The 17,466-nt window shown below is 64.0% G+C and overlaps 1 protein-coding gene across 6 annotated transcripts in view; it reads left to right on the forward strand.

The window, feature by feature from the left end:
* NDRG4 (NDRG family member 4) overlaps positions 1 to 17,466 on the forward strand; it is a 37,353-nt gene that overhangs the window by 6,675 nt on the left and 13,212 nt on the right. For 3 of the 6 annotated variants that reach the window (XM_064160567.1, XM_064160568.1, XM_064160569.1), the window contains exons 2-4: positions 3,745 to 3,836; positions 5,252 to 5,296; positions 16,448 to 16,553. In XM_064160567.1, coding sequence (XP_064016637.1) covers positions 3,745 to 3,836; positions 5,252 to 5,296; positions 16,448 to 16,553 — 243 coding nt within the window. Of the gene's footprint in view, positions 1 to 3,744; positions 3,837 to 5,251; positions 5,297 to 11,043; positions 11,285 to 16,447; positions 16,554 to 17,466 lie in introns of those variants that run through there. The other 3 variants (XM_064160572.1, XM_064160573.1, XM_064160570.1) reach the window with 2 other exon arrangements.

Genomic DNA, 17,466 nt, shown 5'->3' on the forward strand with positions numbered 1-17,466 from the left:
GGGCACTGGTGGAGTTTGTGCCCTGCCTGGGCAGGGAGAACCTCGGTGTTGGGCACCTGGAGGTTTCCTGGTGCAGTTTGTGCCCCCTAGAACCTCGGTGCTGGGCACCAGGAGGCTTCCTGGTGCAGTTTGTGCCCTCTCTGGGCAGGGAGATCCTCGGTGCTGGGCACCTGGAGGCTTCCTGGTGCAGTTTGTGCCCTCCCTGGGCAGGGAGATCCTCGGTGCTGGGCACCAGGAGGCTTCCTGGTGCAGTTTGTGCCCTCTCTGGGCAGGGAGAACCTCAGTGTTGGGCACCTGGAGGTTTCCTGGTGCAGTTTGTGCCCCCTAGAACCTCGGTGCTGGGCACCAGGAGGCTTCCTGGTGCAGTTTGTGCCCTCTCTGGGCAGGGAGAACCTCGGTGCTGGGCACCTGGAGGCTTCCTGGTGGAGTTTGTGCCCCCTAGAACCTCGGTGCTGGGCACCAGGAGGCTTCCTGGTGCAGTTTGTGCCCTCCCTGGGCACAGAGAACCTCGGTGCTGGGTACTGGTGGAGTTTGTGCCCTGCCTGGGCAGGGAGAACCTCAGTGCTGGGCACTGGTGGAGTTTGTGCCCTCCCTGGGCAGGGAGAACCTCAGTGTTGGGCACCTGGAGGTTTCCTGGTGCAGTTTGTGCCCCCTAGAACCTCGGTGCTGGGCACCTGGAGGCTTCCTGGTGCAGTTTGTGCCCCCTAGAACCTCAGTGCTGGGCACCTGGAGGCTTCCTGGTGCAGTTTGTGCCCCCTAGAACCTCGGTGCTGGGCATCTGGAGGCTTTCTGGTGGAGTTTGTGCCCTCCCTGGGCTGGGAGAACCTCGGTGCTGGGCACTGGTGCAGTTTGTGCCCTCTCTGAGCAGGGAAATCCTCGGTGCTGGGCACCTGGAGGCTTCCTGGTGGAGTTTGTGCCCTCCCAGAGGTGGTCCTGGGACTCTCCAGGGGCAGAAGGGAAGCCTGCAGGCAGCTGGCAGCTGGCAGCTGGCACAGCCTGCATGGAAACCTCAGCCAGAGGAGCGAAAGGTGGCTCCGGGGAGGAGCCTGCAGCCCTGCTGGGTGCCCGCAGGCAGCGCTTGGCATCTCCCTGCCCCCCTCCCCCCTTCGGGGCTCGTTCAGCTTTGAAGGGCAGCAGAACATCAGGTCCTGATCGATGCCTTCAGTGATGCTCTGGAGCAGGGCATTGAGTCCAGCAGCAGGGAGGCTGCAGATGGCAGCAAGCCAGGAGCAGCTGTGGAGCTGTTGGAGGGCAGCAGAGCCCTGCAGAGGGACCTGGGCAGGCTGCATGGGTGGGCAGAGGCCAAGGGGATGAGAGTGAAGAAGGCCAAGGGCAGGTTGTGCACTTTGGCCACAGCAGCCCCAAGCAGCAGTGCAGGCTGGGGCCAGAGGGGCTGAGAGCAGGCAGGCAGAGAGGGCCCTGGGGGTGCTGTGAGAGAGCAGCTGCAGAGGAGGCAGCAGTGTGCCCAGGTGGGCAGCAGAGCCAGTGGCATCCTGGGCTGGCTCAGGAGCAGTAGGATGGACTGGATGAGCCAAGCAACCAGAGCATGGCACTCAGTGCCAACCTAGCACCCAGCCCTGCCCAAACAACCACACCATGGCACTCAGTGCCCAGCCAGCCTTGCCTCCAACCCCTCCAGCCACGGCCACTCCACCACCTCCCTGGGCAGCCCATGCCAGTGCCAATCACTCTCTCTGCCAGCAGCTTCCTCCTCACAGCCAGCCCACACCTGCCTTGCCACAGCTTCAGCCTGGGGCCCCTTCTGCTGCTGCTGCCTGCCTGGCACCACAGCCCAACCCCACCTGGCTACAGCCTCCCTGCAGGCAGCTGCAGGCAGCAATGAGCTCTGCCCTGAGCCTCCTCTGCTGCAGCCTGCACCCCCCCAGCTCCCTCAGCCTCTCCTCTCAGGGCTGTGCTCCAGGCCCCTCGCAGCTTTGTCGCCCTCCTGTGGACACCTTCCAGTACTGCAACTTCTCTCTTGAACCGAGGAGCCCAGAACTGGACACAGCACTCCAGGGCTGGCCTGGGCAGTGCTGGGCACAGGGGCACAAGAACCTCCCTTCTCCTGCTGCCCACACTGCTCCTGAGCCAGCCCAGGCTGCCACTGGCTCTGCTGCCCACCTGGGCACACTGCTGCCTCCTCTGCAGCATCTCCACAGCCCTCTTGTGCCAGGGGCTCCAGCACTGGATGCAGGACTCCAGGTGGGCTCTCAGCAGAGCAGAGCAGAGGGGCAGAATCCCCTCCCTGGCCCTGCTGCCCACACTGCTGCTGCTGCAGCCCAGGCTCTGCTTGGCTCTCTGGGCTGCAAGTGCACACTGCTGGCTCCTGCTGAGCTTCTCCTCCAGGACCTGGCCTGGGACTGTGCCAGGGGAGGCTCAGGTTGGAGAGGAGGAAAGATTCCTTTGGTTCCAGAGTGGTCAGGGCTTGGCAGAGGCTGCCCAGGGGTAAGATGGTGCAGTGCCCATGGCTGGAGGTGTTGCAGCCATGGCACTTAGGGCCAGGCTTTGATGCCCACGGTGGGGTTGGGTTGCTGCTTGGCCTGGCTGACCTCAGAGAGCTTTGCCAACCCAAGCCACTCTCAGCTCTGTTGGTGAGAAGGCAGTGCCCACCCGTGCCAAGCCAGCCTTGGGTGTTGGGCAGTGCAAGCAGAGCCAGGCAGGGAGTGCAGCTCCCTCTGTGTGTGTGTGCCATCCTGTGCCCCTTGTAGCCCCCTCCTCACCTTGCCCAGTGGCCTGGGCACTGCTTGTGGTGCCCCCTGAGTTGGGGGAGATGAGTTTGAGTGATTCTGTGCTCCACAACCTCCCCGGGGGGGGGGGTCAGGAGCAGGTTGGATGAGACCTTGAGTGACCTCTTCTAGTGAGAGGGTGAGGAGAGCCTGGCACAGGTTGCCCCAGGGAGGATGTGGAGCAGACAGTGAGGGTGGGCAGAGCCTGGCACAGGTTGCCCAGGGAGGTTGTGGAGCACAGAGACACAGTGAGGGTGGGCAGAGCCTGGCACAGGTTGCCCAGGGAGGTTGTGGAGCACAGAGACACAGTGAGGGTGGGCAGAGGCTGGCACAGACTGCCCAGGGAGGTTGTGGAGCACAGAGACAGTGAGTGGGGGGGAGGTGGAAGCAGAACCGAGGGGGGGACAGGGGGAAGCAGAGCCGAGGGGGGGGGGCAGGGGGAAGCAGAACCGAGGGGGGGGGCAGGGGGAAGCAGAACCGAGGAGGGGGACCGGGGGAAGCAGAGCCGAGGGGGGGGGGCAGGGGGAAGCAGAACCGAGGGGGGGGGGCAGGGGGAAGCAGAGCCGAGGGGGGGGGGCAGGGGGAAGCAGAACCGAGGGGGGGGGCAGGGGGAAGCAGAACCGAGGGGGGGGACAGGGGGAAGCAGAGCCGAGGGGGGGGGGGCAGGGGGAAGCAGAACCGAGGGGGGGGGCAGGGGGAAGCAGAACCGAGGAGGGGGACAGGGGGAAGCAGAGCCGAGGGGGGGGGGGCAGGGGGAAGCAGAACCGAGGGGGGGGGCAGGGGGAAGCAGAACCCAGGGTGGGGCAGGGGGAAGCTGAACTCCTCCTGCCAGCCTCTGCCTGCCCCATGCCTGCTTCCAGCTCTCAGCACCCAGCCTGGCTCCAGCATCCCAATCCTCAGAGGTGAGCAGAGTGGAAGCCGCTCGGGGCTTGGCTCTATCACCTCCCGAGGCTGCCAGGGATGAAGGAGACCCCAGGCAGGAGCATCCCTGAAGAGCTCTTCCCCTCTCCCCGGGCAGGGCTGCTGCTGCAGGACGTCAGCATGGCAGGGCTCCAGGAGCTGCGTTTCACCGAGGAGAAGCCACTGCTGAGGAGCCAGGAGGCTGAGCTGGTGAGCATGGGCACCAGGCTGGCACAGGGGGTGCCAGGAAGAGGGGGAGTGAGGGAGGAGTGAGCTGCTCTGGGCACACCTTCAGTCATGGGAGGTGTGCAGGGGGTTGGCATCAGGGCACAGAGCTCTGATTTGGGGCACAACAACCTTAAGGATGCCAGGAGGAGGTGACTGAGGGAAGGGTGAGCTGCTCTGGGCACACCTTCAGTCATGGGGGTTGGCATCAGGGCACAGAGCTCTGATTTGCGGCATAACAACCTTAAAGATGCCAGGAGGAGGTGATTGAGGGAGGGATGAGCTGCTCTGGGCACACCTTCAGTGCTGGGGGTTGGTACCAGGGCACAGAGCTCTGCTTTGGGGCACAACAACCCCAAGGATGCTCCAGGCTGGAAAGTGCCCAGCAGGTAAGGACCTGGGGGTGATGGTTGGCAACTGAAGATGAGGCAGGGTGTGCCCAGGTGGGCAAGAAGGGCACCAGCAGCCTGGCCTAGGCTGGCAGCTGGATGGAGATGAGGCAGAGTGTGCCCAGGTGGGCAAAGAAGGGCACCAGCAGCCTGGCCTAGGTTGGCAGCAGCTGAAGATGAGCCAAGGTGTGCCCAGGTGAGCAAGGAGGGCACCAGCAGCCTGGCCTAGGTTGGCAGCAGCTGAAGATGAGCCAAAGTGTGCCCAAGTGGGCAAGGAGGGCACCAGCAGCCTGGTTTAGGTTGGCAGCTGGATGAAGATGAGCCAAGGTGTGCCCAGGTGAGCAAGGAGGGCACCAGCAGCCTGGCCTAGGTTGGCAGCAGCTGAAGATGAGCCAAGGTGTGCCCAGGTGGGCAAGAAGGGCACCAGCAGCCTGGCCTAGGTTGGTAGCTGGATGAAGATGAGCCAAGGTGTGCCCAGGTGGGCAAGAAGGGCACCAGCAGCCTGGCCCAGGTTAGCAGCTGGATTGTGCCAGGGGAAGGTTAGGTTGGAGAGGAGGAAAGATTCCTTTGTTGCCAGAGTGGTCAGGGCTTGGCACAGGCTGCCCAGGGGAGGTGGTGCAGTGCCCAGGCCTGGAGGTGCTCCAGACCCCTGTGCCCATGGCACCTGGGGGCATGGTTTGATGCCCACGGTGGGGTTGGGTTGCTGCTTGGCCTGGCTGACCTCAGAGAGCTCTGCCAACCCAAGCCACTCTTGGCTCTGTGTGTGAGAAGGCAGTGCCCACCTGTGCCAACCCAGCCCTGGGCGTTGGGCACTGCATGCAGAGCCTGGCAGAGAGTGCAGCCCTCTGCCCACGGGTGCCCTCCTGCAGCCCCCTCTCCACCTTGCCCAGTGGCCTGGGCACTGACTGCTTGTGGGGCAGCCTGGCTTGGAGGTGTGGAGGGTGCCAGGGGAGGTGCCAGGGGAGGTGCCAGGGGGTTGGCTCTGTCCCTAACGGCTCCTTCTCTCCCCAGGACAACTCCGATGTCTTCCTCTGCCCTGTGGACATGGACTGGAAGGTAGGGCTGGGCACAGGAGGTGCCAACCTCGCTCCTGGCTCCTGCGTGGGGCAGCAGCCTGCGGAGGGGAGAGGGTTCAGCACCCTGGGCAGTGCCAGGGGTGGTGCAGAGGGAAAGGCTTCAGCACCCTGGGCAGTGCCAGGAGTGGCACTGGGCAAGGCTGCAGCACCCTGAGCAGTGCCAGGGGTGGCACTGGGAGAGGCTTCAGCACCCTGAGCAGTGCCAGGGGTGGCATTGGGCAAGGCTTCAGCACCCTGAGCAGTGCCAGGGGTGGCACTGGGCAAGGCTGCAGCACCCTGGGCAGTGCCATGGGTGGCACTGGGAGAGGCTTCAGCACGCTGGGCAGTGCCAGGGGTGGCACTGGGAGAGGCTTCAGCACCCTGAGCTGTGCCATGGGTGGCACTGGGAGAGGCTTCAGCACCCTGAGCGGTGCCAGGGGTGGCATTGGGCAAGGCTGCAGCACCCTGGGCAGTGCCAGGGGTGGCACTGGGAGAGGCTTTAGCACCCGGGGCAGTGCCAGGGGTGGTGCATAGGGAAAGCCTGCAGCATCCTGGGCAGTGCCATGGGTGGCACTGGGCAAGGCTTCAGCACCCTGAGCTGTGCCAGGGCTGTTGCTGTCCCCACTCCTTCCTGTGCCCAGAGCTGGGGGCAGGGTGAGCTGTGCCAGGCATCCTCCGTGAGCACTTGGCACCAAAGGCTGTCTGGACGTGGTGGGTTCCTCTGCAGAGGGCACAGCTGCTCTGCCAGTCCCTGTGCCATCGCCATGGCAATGGTTTCCTGGGCAATGCTGGCATTCAGAAGGGGTGTGTGAAAGGTGCCAGGGGGGCACTGCCCCTCCGTGCCACCCAACTATGCTGCCTAGAGAGGCCTCTCTGCTCCCCAGGCTGCCACTTGCCCGCCTGGCACCTCTTTGGAGGAGCCCCACGAGGTGCCCTGGGGGCTGCCCAGGCACTTTCAGACCTCTGCCCAAGCTCCTCCTGCACCAGGCTGCCCCTGCAGGGTGTTGGCAGAGGGGGGAGGATGGGCAGAGGGGCAGCCAGAGGCCCAGCTGTGCCACTCCTAAACCATGCCCACCTGCCAGGGCCACCACTGCTGCCCTCTGCAGTGCCTTTAGGGGTGACCTGGACCAGGGCAGTGAGCTTGCAGATGGCACCAAGCTTGGTGAGGGTGGGCAGAGCCTGGCACAGGTTGCCCAGGGAGGTTGGGGAGCACAGACACAGTGAGGGTGGGCAGAGCCTGGCACAGGTTGCCCAGGGAGGTTGTGGAGCACACAGTGAGGGTGGGGAGAGCCTGGCACAGGTTGCCCAGGGAGGTTGTGGAGCACACAGTGAGGGTGGGCAGAGCCTGGCACAGGTTGCCCAGGGAGGTTGTGGAGCACACAGTGAGGGTTGGCAGAGCCTGGCACAGGCTGCCCAGGGAGATCAAAGACCCCCTTGGGTGATTCTGTGCTCCACAACCTCCCTGGAGGTGCTCAGTGCCAGGCTGGATGAGACCCTTAAGCTGGCAGGAGCTGCTCCCTGCCCATGCCAGAGGGAGGCTGGCACTGGCTGAGCTTTCAGGTCCCTTCCAACCCAACCCATTCCCCAGCCTGGCACCACCCAAGTTGGTTCCCAGGAGCTCTCACTCCATTTTCTGGGCTCAGCTCCTTGGCTATGCCAACCTCTCAGCTCCTTGGCTATGCCAACCTAGAGCCCAGCTCAGCTCTTCACTGCCCCTTCTGCTCCTCCCCAGTGCCAGTTGCTGCCCCCTTGGCATGCTCTGCCCCAGCTGGGGGGGGGGGAGAGGGCAGTGAGGAAGCTTTCCTGCTGATGCCACCAGCCAAAGTAAAGCCCAGCCAGGCTTCAGGGCACCAAAGGGCACCTCTGCCCTGGCACCTTGGCATTCTAACCCTGCTGGAGGTCTGGGCTGCCTGCCAGCTGTGGTGGTTCAGGTAGCCCAGTGGGGTGGTGAGATGGTTTGATGCCACCCAAGCAGAGGCATCCCTGCCAGCCTCCCTCTGCCTTATCCACCTGGGCATGGGCAGCTTGGGGGCTGGCACTGCTGCCCTGGCTCTCCTCCTGCCTCATCTACCTGGGCATGGCCAGCATGGGGGCTGGCACTGCTGCCCTGGCTCTCCCTCTGCCTTATCCACCTGGGCATGGGCAGCTTGGGGGCTGGCACTGCTGCCCTGGCTCTCCTCCTGCCTCAGCCACCTGGGCATGGGCAGCTTGGGGGCTGGCACTGCTGCCCTGGCTTTCCTCCTGCCTTATCCACCTGGGCATGGGCAGCTTGGGGGCAAATCCCCCTGGCACTGCTGCCCTGGCTCTTCCTCTGCCTTATCCACCTGAGCATGGCCAGCTTGGGGGCTGGCACTGCTGCCCTGGCTCTCCCTCTGCCTCATCCACCTGGGCATGGGCAGCTTGGGGGCTGGCACTGCTGCCCTGGCTCTCCCTCTGCCTTATCCACCTGGGCATGGGCAGCTTGGGGCCAGATCCCCCTGGCACTGCTGCCCTTTCTCTCCTCCTGCCTTAGCCACCTGGGCATGGGCAGCTTGGGGCCAGATCCCCCTGGCACTGCTGCCCTTTCTCTCCTCCTGCCTTAGCCACCTGGGCATGGCCAACTTGGGGGCTGGCACTGCTGCCCTGGCTCTCCTCCTGCCTCAGCCACCTGGGCATGGCCAGCTTCGGGGCTGGCACTGCTGCCCTGGCTCTCCTCCTGCCTCATCCACCTGGGCATGGGCAGCTTGGGGGCTGGCACTGCTGCCCTGGCTCTCCTCCTGCCTCAGCCACCTGGGCATGGGCAGCTTGGGGGCTGGCACTGCTGCCCTGGCTCTCCTCCTGCCTCAGCCACCTGGGCATGGGCAGCTTGGGGACTGGCACTGCTGCCCTGGCTCTCCTTCTGCCTCAGCCACCTGGGCATGGGCAGCTTGGGGGCTGGCACTGCTGCCCTGGCTCTCCTCCTGCCTCAGCCACCTGGGCATGGGCAGCTTGGGGGCTGGCACTGCTGCCCTGGCTCTCCCTCTGCCTCAGCCACCTGGGCATGGCCAGCTTGGGGGCTGGCACTGCTGCCCTGGCTCTCCCTCTGCCTCAGCCACCTGGGCATGGGCAGCTTGGGGGCTGGCACTGCTGCCCTGGCTCTCCTCCTGCCTTATCCACCTGGGCATGGGCAGCTTGGGGGCAAATCCTTCACATCTCCTGAGAGCCAAGAGGAGGATGAGGATGAAGAGAGACTGAAGCCAGGATTTCAGGTGTGCCCTTGCCAGGTTTGGGATCCCCACTCCAAGAAGGACATTGAGGAGCTGGAGCAGGCCCAGAGGAGGGCATGGCACAGGCTGCCCAGGGAGGTGGTGGAGTGTCCATGCCTGCAAGAGCTGAAGCAACCTGTGCCCATGGCACTTGGGGCCAGAGGTTGATGGTCACGGTGAGGTTGGGCTGCAAGTTGGACTGGATGCCCTCAGAGGGCTTTGCCAACCCAACCAGTGCCCTGATTCCATGCCCACATTGCTGGGGGAAGGCAGCAGAGGTATCTGGACAGCATCCAGGTGTCAGCATGGCACAGGGGCACGTCGGGCACCAGGGTCTGCAGGAGTGCAGGTTGCTTGTGCAGCCCCCTGGGCATGAATCCCAGCCCTGGCAGATGGCAGGAGGATGCAGCAGGCACATTCCTGCCACCCATGGAGGGATGGAATCCTGGAACCATGGAATGCTTTGGCTGGGAAAGGACCTGGGAAGCTCATCCAGCCCAACCCCACTGCACTCAGCAGGGACAGCTGCCACCAGAGCAGGTTGCTGACAGCCCCAAACAGCCTGACCTGGGACGAGGCAGCTGAAAGAGGCAATGCAGAGGCACAGAGGGCAGCCCTGTGAAGTTGGCACTGCCCTTCCTGTGGGCATTGTGTTTATGTTCCCTCAACTGAGAGCAGGAGCTGCTGAGCCTGGAGAAGTGAAAGATGGAGTCCAGCAGCAGGGAGGCTGCAGGTGGCAGCAAGCCAGGAGCAGCTGTGGAGCTGTTGGAGGGCAGCAGAGCCCTGCAGAGGGACCTGGGCAGGCTGCATGGGTGGGCAGAGGCCAAGGGGATGAGAGTGAAGAAGGCTAAGGGCAGGTTGTGCACTTTGGCCACAGCAGCCCCAAGCAGCAGTGCAGGCTGGGGCCAGAGGGGCTGAGAGCAGGCAGGCAGAGAGGGCCCTGGGGGTGCTGTGAGAGAGCAGCTGCAGAGGAGGCAGCAGTGTGCCCAGGTGGGCAGCAGAGCCAGTGGCATCCTGGGCTGGCTGAGGAGCAGTGTGGGCAGCAGGAGAAGGGAGGTTCTTGTGCCCCTGTGCCCAGCACTGCTCAGGCCAGCCCTGGAGTGCTGTGTCCAGCTGTGGGCTCCTGAATTGCAGAGAGCTGCTGAGGTGCTGGAAGGTGCTGAGAGAAGGGCAGCAAGGCTGGGGAGGGGCCTGGAGCACAGCCCTGTGAGGAGAGGCTGAGGGAGCTGGGGGGGTGCAGGCTGCAGCAGAGGAGGCTCAGGGCAGAGCTGATTGCTGCCTGCAGCTGCCTGCAGGGAGGCTGTAGCCAGGTGGGGTTGGGCTCTGGTGCCAGGCAGGCAGCAGCAGCAGGAGGGGCCCCAGGCTGAAGCTGTGTCAGGGCAGGTGTGGGCTGGCTGTGAGGAGGAAGCTGCTGGCAGAGAGAGTGATTGGCACTGGCATGGGCTGCCCAGGGAGGTGGTGGAGTGGCCGTGGCTGGAGGGGTTGGAGCCAAGGCTGGCTGGGCACTGAGTGCCATGGTGTGGTTGTTTGGGCAGGGCTGGGTGCTAGGTTGGCACTGAGTGCCATGGTGTGGTTGTTTGGGCAGGGCTGGGTGTTAGGTTGGCACTGAGTGCCATGGTGTGGTTGTTTGGGCAGGGCTGGGGGCTAGGTTGGCACTGAGTGCCATGGTGTGGTTGGTTGGGCAGGGCTGGGTGCTAGGTTGGCACTGAGTGCCATGGGCTGGTTGGTTGGGCAGGGCTGGGTGCTAGGTTGGCACTGAGTGCCATGGTGTGGTTGTTTGGGCAGGGCTGGGTGCTAGGTTGGCACTGAGTGCCATGGTGTGGTTGGTTGGGCAGGGCTGGGTGCTAGGTTGGGCACTGAGTGCCATGGTGTGGTTGTTTGGGCAGGGCTGGGTGCTAGGTTGGCACTGAGTGCCATGGTGTGGTTGTTTGGGCAGGGCTGGGTGCTAGGTTGGCACTGAGTGCCATGGTGTGGTTGTTTGGGCAGGGCTGGGTGCTAGGTTGGCACTGAGTGCCATGGTGTGGTTGGTTGGGCAGGGCTGGGTGCTAGGTTGGCACTGAGTGCCATGGTGTGGTTGGTTGGGCAGGGCTGGGTGCTAGGTTGGGCACTGAGTGCCATGGTGTGGTTGTTTGGGCAGGGCTGGGTGCTAGGTTGGCACTGAGTGCCATGCTCTGTCTCAAGCAGGACTCTCTGCAGTGCCAGAGGAGTAGGTCTGGGGGGCTGCAGGGCCAGAGCTGTGTGTCTGTGGGTCCAGAGGAGCACTGCTGAGCTCTCCCCATGCCCATACCCCCTCCCGCATGGCACAGGCTGGCAGCACGACCGCGTCGAGCCGTCCCTGCCTGCCTGCCTCCCTCCGCCGAAGGACGGAAGATGGAGCAAGCCCCGCAGGGTCCTTTCCTCCCCCTCCCCCGTCGCATCCAAGGCTCTTTGGGGCCAATTGGAGCGTGAAGAATCGCAGCGGCAGCCAATGGCTGAGCCTCGGCTCCGGGACCGCCTCGGCCGCAGTGGTACCCGGAGCCGCCGGGGGCTGCGCATCACTTGGCCGAGGCGGGGGAAGGGAGAAGGGAGGGGAGGGCTTAGCGCAAGGGCTGAGGCTCGCCTATAAACCCCGAGCGAGAGGCTGAGCCGGCGCAGAGCTTAGCATCGCTGCCGCAACCGCTCTGCCCCCCCCTCCCCCGGACGCCCACACCCCCCAGGACCCTCTCAGCTCGGCCCCCTCCCCGCTGCCCGTGGGCATCCTCGCCATGCCGGAGTGCTGGGATGGGGTAGGTACCACCGCTGCCAGGCTCGCTGCCCTCTGCTTGCCAGGGGTGGGGGGAGGTTGCCCTCCAGTGGGTTTGCCCTGCAGTTGCTTGCCCAGGATGCCTCTGGGGGGTGCGGGGCTTAGGGGGTGCCAGGGTCTGGGGGGGGGTTTGCCCTGCAGTTGCTTGCCCAGGCTGCCCCTGGGGGGTGCGGGGCTTAGGGGGTGCCAGGGTCTGGGGGGTGTTTGCCCTGCAGTTGCTTGCCCAGGATGCCCCTGGGGGGTGCGGGGCTTAGGGGGTGCCAGGGTCTGGGAGGGGTTTGCCCTGCAGTTGTTTGCTCAGGCTGCACCTGGGGGGTGCGGGGCTTAGGGGGTGCCAGGGTCTGGGGGGGGTTGCCCTGCAGTTGCTTGCCCAGGATGCCCCTGGGGGGTGCGGGGCTTAGGGGGTGCCAGGGTCTGGGGGGGGGTTTGCCCTGCAGTTGCTTATCCAGGCTGCACCTGCGGGGGTGGGCGGCATGGGGTGAGCCGGGGGAGGGGGTGCCAGGGTAGGGAGGTTGCCTTCCAGTTGCTTGCCCAAGTTGCACTTGGGGGGTGGGGGAGTGGGCTTGGGGTGAGCCAGGGAGGAGATGCCAGGGTCGGGAGGTTGCCCTGCGGGGGTTTGCCCTCCCGTTGCTTGCCCAGGCTGCACCTGCGGGGGTAGAAGGCTTGGGGTGAGCCAAGGACGGGGTGCCAGGGCGGGGGGTGAGGTGTGGGGGGTCTCTGCTGTTTGGAAGCCTTTCCCTTGCCCTTCCCCTCCCCCCAGCCCCACCGCTGCATCTCTGCCGAGCCGCAGGTTTTGGGGACACTTTGTCCTTGAGAGTGTCCTTCCGGAGCTCGCTGGAGATGCTGTGGCGAGGCCCAGCGTGAGCAAGCACAGCTGGCACCGAAAGGCTGCCAGGCTGAGGGCTGCCCAGCTGGGCATGCTTGCCCCTTCCCCGCCCTTAGCCTTGCAGAGGGGAAGGGTCTCTCCCTGCTTTGAAGCGACTCCACCTCAGATGGGTTTGTTTGGGGTTGGGTTTTCCCCTCCCTCCTTACCCATCCTCTCCTTTCCTTACCCTATCCTCTCCTTTCCCTCCCCCGTCCTCTCCTTTCCCTCCCCCGTCCTCTCCTTCCCCTCCCCCGTCCTCTCCTTTCCTTCCCCTGTCCTCTCCTCTCCCTTCCTCGTCCTCTCCTTTCCCTCCCCTGTCCTCTCCTTTCCCTCCCCTGTCCTCTCCTCTCCCTTCCTCGTCCTCTCCTTTCCCTATCCTCTCCTCTCCCATCCCCACCCTCTCCTCTCCCTTCCTCGTCCTCTCCTTTCCCTATCCTCTCCTCTCCCTCCCTCATCCTCTCCTCTCCCTCCCTCATCCTCTCCTCTCCCATCCCCATCCTCTCCTCTCCCTTCCTCATCCTCTCCCTCCCCCGTCCTCTCCTCTCCCTTCCTCGTCGTCTCCTTTCCCTATCCTCTCCTCTCCCTCCCTCATCCTCTCCTCTCCCATCCCCATCCTCTCCTCTCCCTTCCTCATCCTCTCCCTTCCCCATCCTCTCCTCTCCCTCCCCCATCCTCTCCTCTCCCTCCCCCATCCTCTCCTCTCCCTCCCTCATCCTCTCCTCTCCCTCCCCCATCCCTCTCCTCTCCCTTCCTCATCCTCTCCTCTCCCTTCCTCATCCTCTCCTCTCCCTCTCCCATCCCTCTCCTCTCCCTCCCCCATCCTCTCCTCTCCCTCCCCTATCCTTTCCTCTCCCTTCCTCATCCTCCCCCTCCTCCATCACTCCTCTCCTGGCATGGGCAAAGGTTGGTGTGGAGGGGACCAGCAGGGTGGGAGCAACAAGGGGGCATCCTGAGCAGGGCTGGGCTCTCTTGGGCATCACTGGGTTCTGTTTACCCCCTTCAAGGGGGCATCCTGAGCAGGGCTGGGCTCTCTTGGGCATCACTGGGTTCTGTTTGCCCTCTTCAAGGGGGCATCCTGAGCAGGGCTGGGCTCTCTTGGGCATCACTGGGTTCTGTTTGCCCCCTTCAAGGGGGCATCCTGAGCAGGGCTGGGCTCTCTTGGGCATCACTGGGTTCTGTTTATCCCCTTCAAGGGGGCATCCTGAGCAGGGCTGGGCTCTCTTGGGCATCACTGGGTTCTGTTTGCCCTTTTCAAGGGGGCATCCTGAGCAGGGCTGGGCTCTCTTGGGCATCACTGGGTTCTGTTTGCCCTTATCAAGGGGGCATCCTGAGCAGGTTTGGGCTCTCTTGGGCATCCCCGGGTTCTGTTTGCCCCCTCTGCCCCCCAGCATCCCTCCTTGCTGGGGTCAGGAGCTGTCAGTGCCCCTCTCCCTCCTGCCTGCCCGCATCCCCTGCATCCCCAGCCCGTCCCCAGGTGTGTCCCCCCCCCCTCCCTCCTTCCCAGCAAGCATCCCTGCAGCAGAGGGCAGGGCTGTGGTACCCAGCAGTGCTGCAGAGGCTGCGCCGCAGGCAGGGATGTGGCTGGGCTTGGCGCTGAGGTGGGGGTGGGGGGAGGGTGGGGGTTGGGTAGCAGCGCCAGGGAAGGAGCCACCACCTCAGGCATGTGATTTTGGGGGTGGGACTGAAGGCTGAGCTCTCGCTGAGGCCTGGCAGCGATGCCCACCAGCAGCTCCGTGCCCGGGCTGGATGTCTCCTTGCTCCTGTGATCTGAGGCCAGCTCCTTCCTCTGCCTCAGTTTCCCCACTCATTGCCCACTGCAAACCTGGAGAGAGGCAGCTGTGGGTGAGAGCTGGGCTTGGGGTGCCCTTGAGGATGCCAGCGTTGTCTCCACCGAGCCCTTGAGCTGCCCTTGGGCACGGTGCCCTCCCGGGGACAGCGGATCCGCGGGGAAGGGAGGTGCTGCAGTCAGGAGACTCTGCCCTCGGGCTGCTTCCTCACACCCGAGGCCTCTGCCCTTCAGCGTCCTTGCCAGGGGGTAGCCCGCGGGGGGCATGCACATGCCCCTGCCAGCCCATCCACAAGGCCACCGGTACCCGCGGCAGGGACCGAGCTGCTTGGGCACCCTGCCAGCAGCCCCTGCCCAGCCCTGCCCACTCTCTGATGCTCTTTTGAGGGCATTGCCAGTGGGCTGGCTGGCATCACCCTCTACAGCAAGCTGCCAGCAGCCTCTGCCCACCCTCTGATGCTCCTGCACCCCCCAGCTCCCACCTTTGAGGGCATTGCTGGCATCACCCCCTACAGCAAGCTGCCAGCAGCCTCTGCCCACCCTCTGATGCTCCTGTACCCCCCAGCTCCCACCTTTGGGGGCATTGCTGGCATCATCCTCTGCAGCAAGCTGCCAGCAGCCTCTGCCCACCCTCTGATGCTCCTGTACCCCCCAGCTCCCACCTTTGGGGGCATTGCTGGCATCATCCTCTGCAGCAAGCTGCCAGCAGCCCCTGCCCACCCTCTGATGCTCCTGCACCCCCCAGCTCCCACCTTTGGGGACATTGCCAGTGGGCTGGCTGGCATCACCCTCTGCAACAGGCTGCCCAGGGGTGGGTTGTGGAGTCTCCCTCTCTGGAGATACTCAAGACCCACCTGGATGTGCTCCTATGTGACTTGCTCTGGGTGGTGCTGCTCTGGGTGGTCCTGCTCTGGGTGGTCCTACTCTGAGTGGTCCTGCTCTGGGTAGTGCTGCTCTGGGTGGTCCTGCTCTGGTGGTCCTGCTCTGGGTGGTCTTGCTCTGGTGGTCCTGCTCTGGTGGTCCTGCTCTGGGTGGTCCTACTCTGAGTGGTCCTGCTCTGGGTAGTGCTGCTCTGGGTGGTCCTGCTCTGGTGGTCCTGCTCTGGGTGGTCCTGCTCTGGTGGTCCTGCTCTGGGTGGTCCTGCTCTGGTGGTCCTGCTCTGGGTGATGCTGCTCTGGGTGATGCTGCTCTGGGTGGTCCTGCTCTGGGTGGTCCTGCTCTGGTGGTCCTGCTCTGGCAGAGCTGGATTGGGCTGGATGAGCTTTGGAGGTCCCTTCCAACCTTTAACATCGGTTCCGTGTCCCCTGCTCCCTTGTCCCCAGGTGATGCCTTGGCCGGGCTCACAGCCTCAGTCTGCTGGGCTGGGCTGGGCTGGGCTGGGTGACAACGGCCCTGGAGGTGAGGCTGGAGCCCTCCCAGCCAGGAGAGCCGAGCAGCAGAGCAGCCCTGGGCTCTGGACAGGGACGCAGCCGTTCCAGACAAGGCGTCTGGAAGCGCCTGCGGCTGTCGCGTTGGGAGCAGGCTGCAGCATTCCCTGCCTCGGTGCCTGCCTGATTGGCTCAGGCAGGGCAAAGCCAGGCAGTGCCAGGCCCTGCCAGCTCTCCTGCCCCATCCTCTGGTCCACCTGGCCCATCCCTTCGTTCCCATCCCTTCCTCCTCTTCTCCTGAGCCCTCTTGGACCAGCCCATCCTATCCCCCCCCCCCCCACTCCATCTCATCCCATCATACACTTGTCCAATCCTCAATCATTTTCTACTGCAAGTCCTCCTTTCCCCCTTCCCTCTCCTCCCCTCTCCTCTTCCCTCCCCTCTCCCTCCTTTTCCCTCCCTCTCTCCCCTCTCTTCCCCCCTCCCTCCTTTTCCCTCCTCTTTCCCCTCCCTTCCCTCCTCTCTCCTCTCCCTTTCCCCCTCCCTCTCCTCTCTTTCCCATCTCCTTACCCCACTCTCTCCCCTCTTCTCCCCTCTCCTCTTCCCTCCCCTCTCCCTCCTTTTCCCTCCTCTCTCCCCTCTCTTCCCCCCTCCCTCCTTTTCCCTCCTCTCGCCCCTCCCTTCCCTCCTCTCTCCTCTCCCTTTCCCCCCTCCCTCTCCTCTCTTTCCCATCTCCTTACCCCACTCTCTCCCCTCTCCTTTCCTCCCTCTTTCCTCCCTCTTTCCTCCCTCTTTCCTCCCTCTTTCCTCCCTCTTTCCTCCCTCTTTCCTCCCTCTTTCCAAATGGGACGCAATGGGATGCAATGGGATGCAAATGGGACGCAATAGGGTGCGAATGGGACACAATAGGATGCGATGTGATGCAACAGGATACAATGGGACGCAAATGCGATGCAATAGGATGCGATGGGATGCGAATGGGACACAACAGGAGGCGATGGGATGTGAATGGGACACAACAGGAGGCGATGGGATGCCATAGGATGCGCTGGGATGGGCTAGCAGGGCGGGAGAGGATGCCTCGAAGCAGGCAGGTCTCACCCCACCTCTCCTCTCCTCTCCTCCCAGGAACATGACATTGAGACCCCCTACGGGCTGCTGCATGTGGTGATCCGGGGCTCTCCCAAGGGCAACCGCCCTGCCATCCTCACCTACCATGACGTGGGCCTCAACCGTGAGTCCTGCCCCCTGGGCTGGCACACCTCCCACTTGCAGACCTCCCAGTCTGCCCCAGACCCACATTTAGACCTCACAGCCTCCCCCAGCCTCACATTTAGACCTCCCAACCTGACCCAGACCCACATTTAGACCTCTCAACCTACCCCAGCCTCACATTTAGACCTCCCAACCTGACTCAGCTCCACATTTAGACCTCCCAACCTGACCCAGCCTCACATTTAGACCTCCCAACCTGCCCCAGCCTCACATTTACACCTCCCAACCTGCCCCAGTCCCACATTTACACCTCCCAACCTGCCCCAGTCCCACATTTAGACCTCACAGCCTCCCCCAGCCTCACATTTAGACCTCCCAACCTGCTCCAGACCCACATTTAGACCTCCCAGCCTGCCCCAGCCTCACATTTAGACCTCCCAACCTGACCCAGCTCCACATTTAGATCTTCCAACCTGCCCCAGACCCACTTTCAGACCTCCCAACCTGCCCCAGACCCACATTCAGACCTCCCAACCTGCCCCAGTCCCACATTTAGACCTCCCAACCTGACTCAGCTCCACATTTACACCTCCCAACCTGCCCCAGCTCCACATTTACACCTCCCAACCTGACCCAGACCCACATTTACACCTCCCAACCTGCCCCAGTCCCACATTTAGACCTCCCAACCTGCCCCAGCCTCACATTTACACCTCCCAACCTGACCCAGACCCACATTTACACCTCCCAACCTGCCCCAGCCTCACATTTACACCTCCCAACCTGCCCCAGCCTCACATTTACACCTCCCAACCTGACCCAGTCCCACATTTGGACCTTTCAACCTGCCCCAGACCCACATTCAGACCTCCCAACCTGCCCCAGCCTCACATTTAGACCTCCCAACCTGACCCAGACCCACATTCAGACCT

Source organism: Pogoniulus pusillus, chromosome 20, assembly GCF_015220805.1.
Source record: "Pogoniulus pusillus isolate bPogPus1 chromosome 20, bPogPus1.pri, whole genome shotgun sequence".
Taxonomy (NCBI): Eukaryota; Metazoa; Chordata; class Aves; order Piciformes; family Lybiidae; genus Pogoniulus; species Pogoniulus pusillus.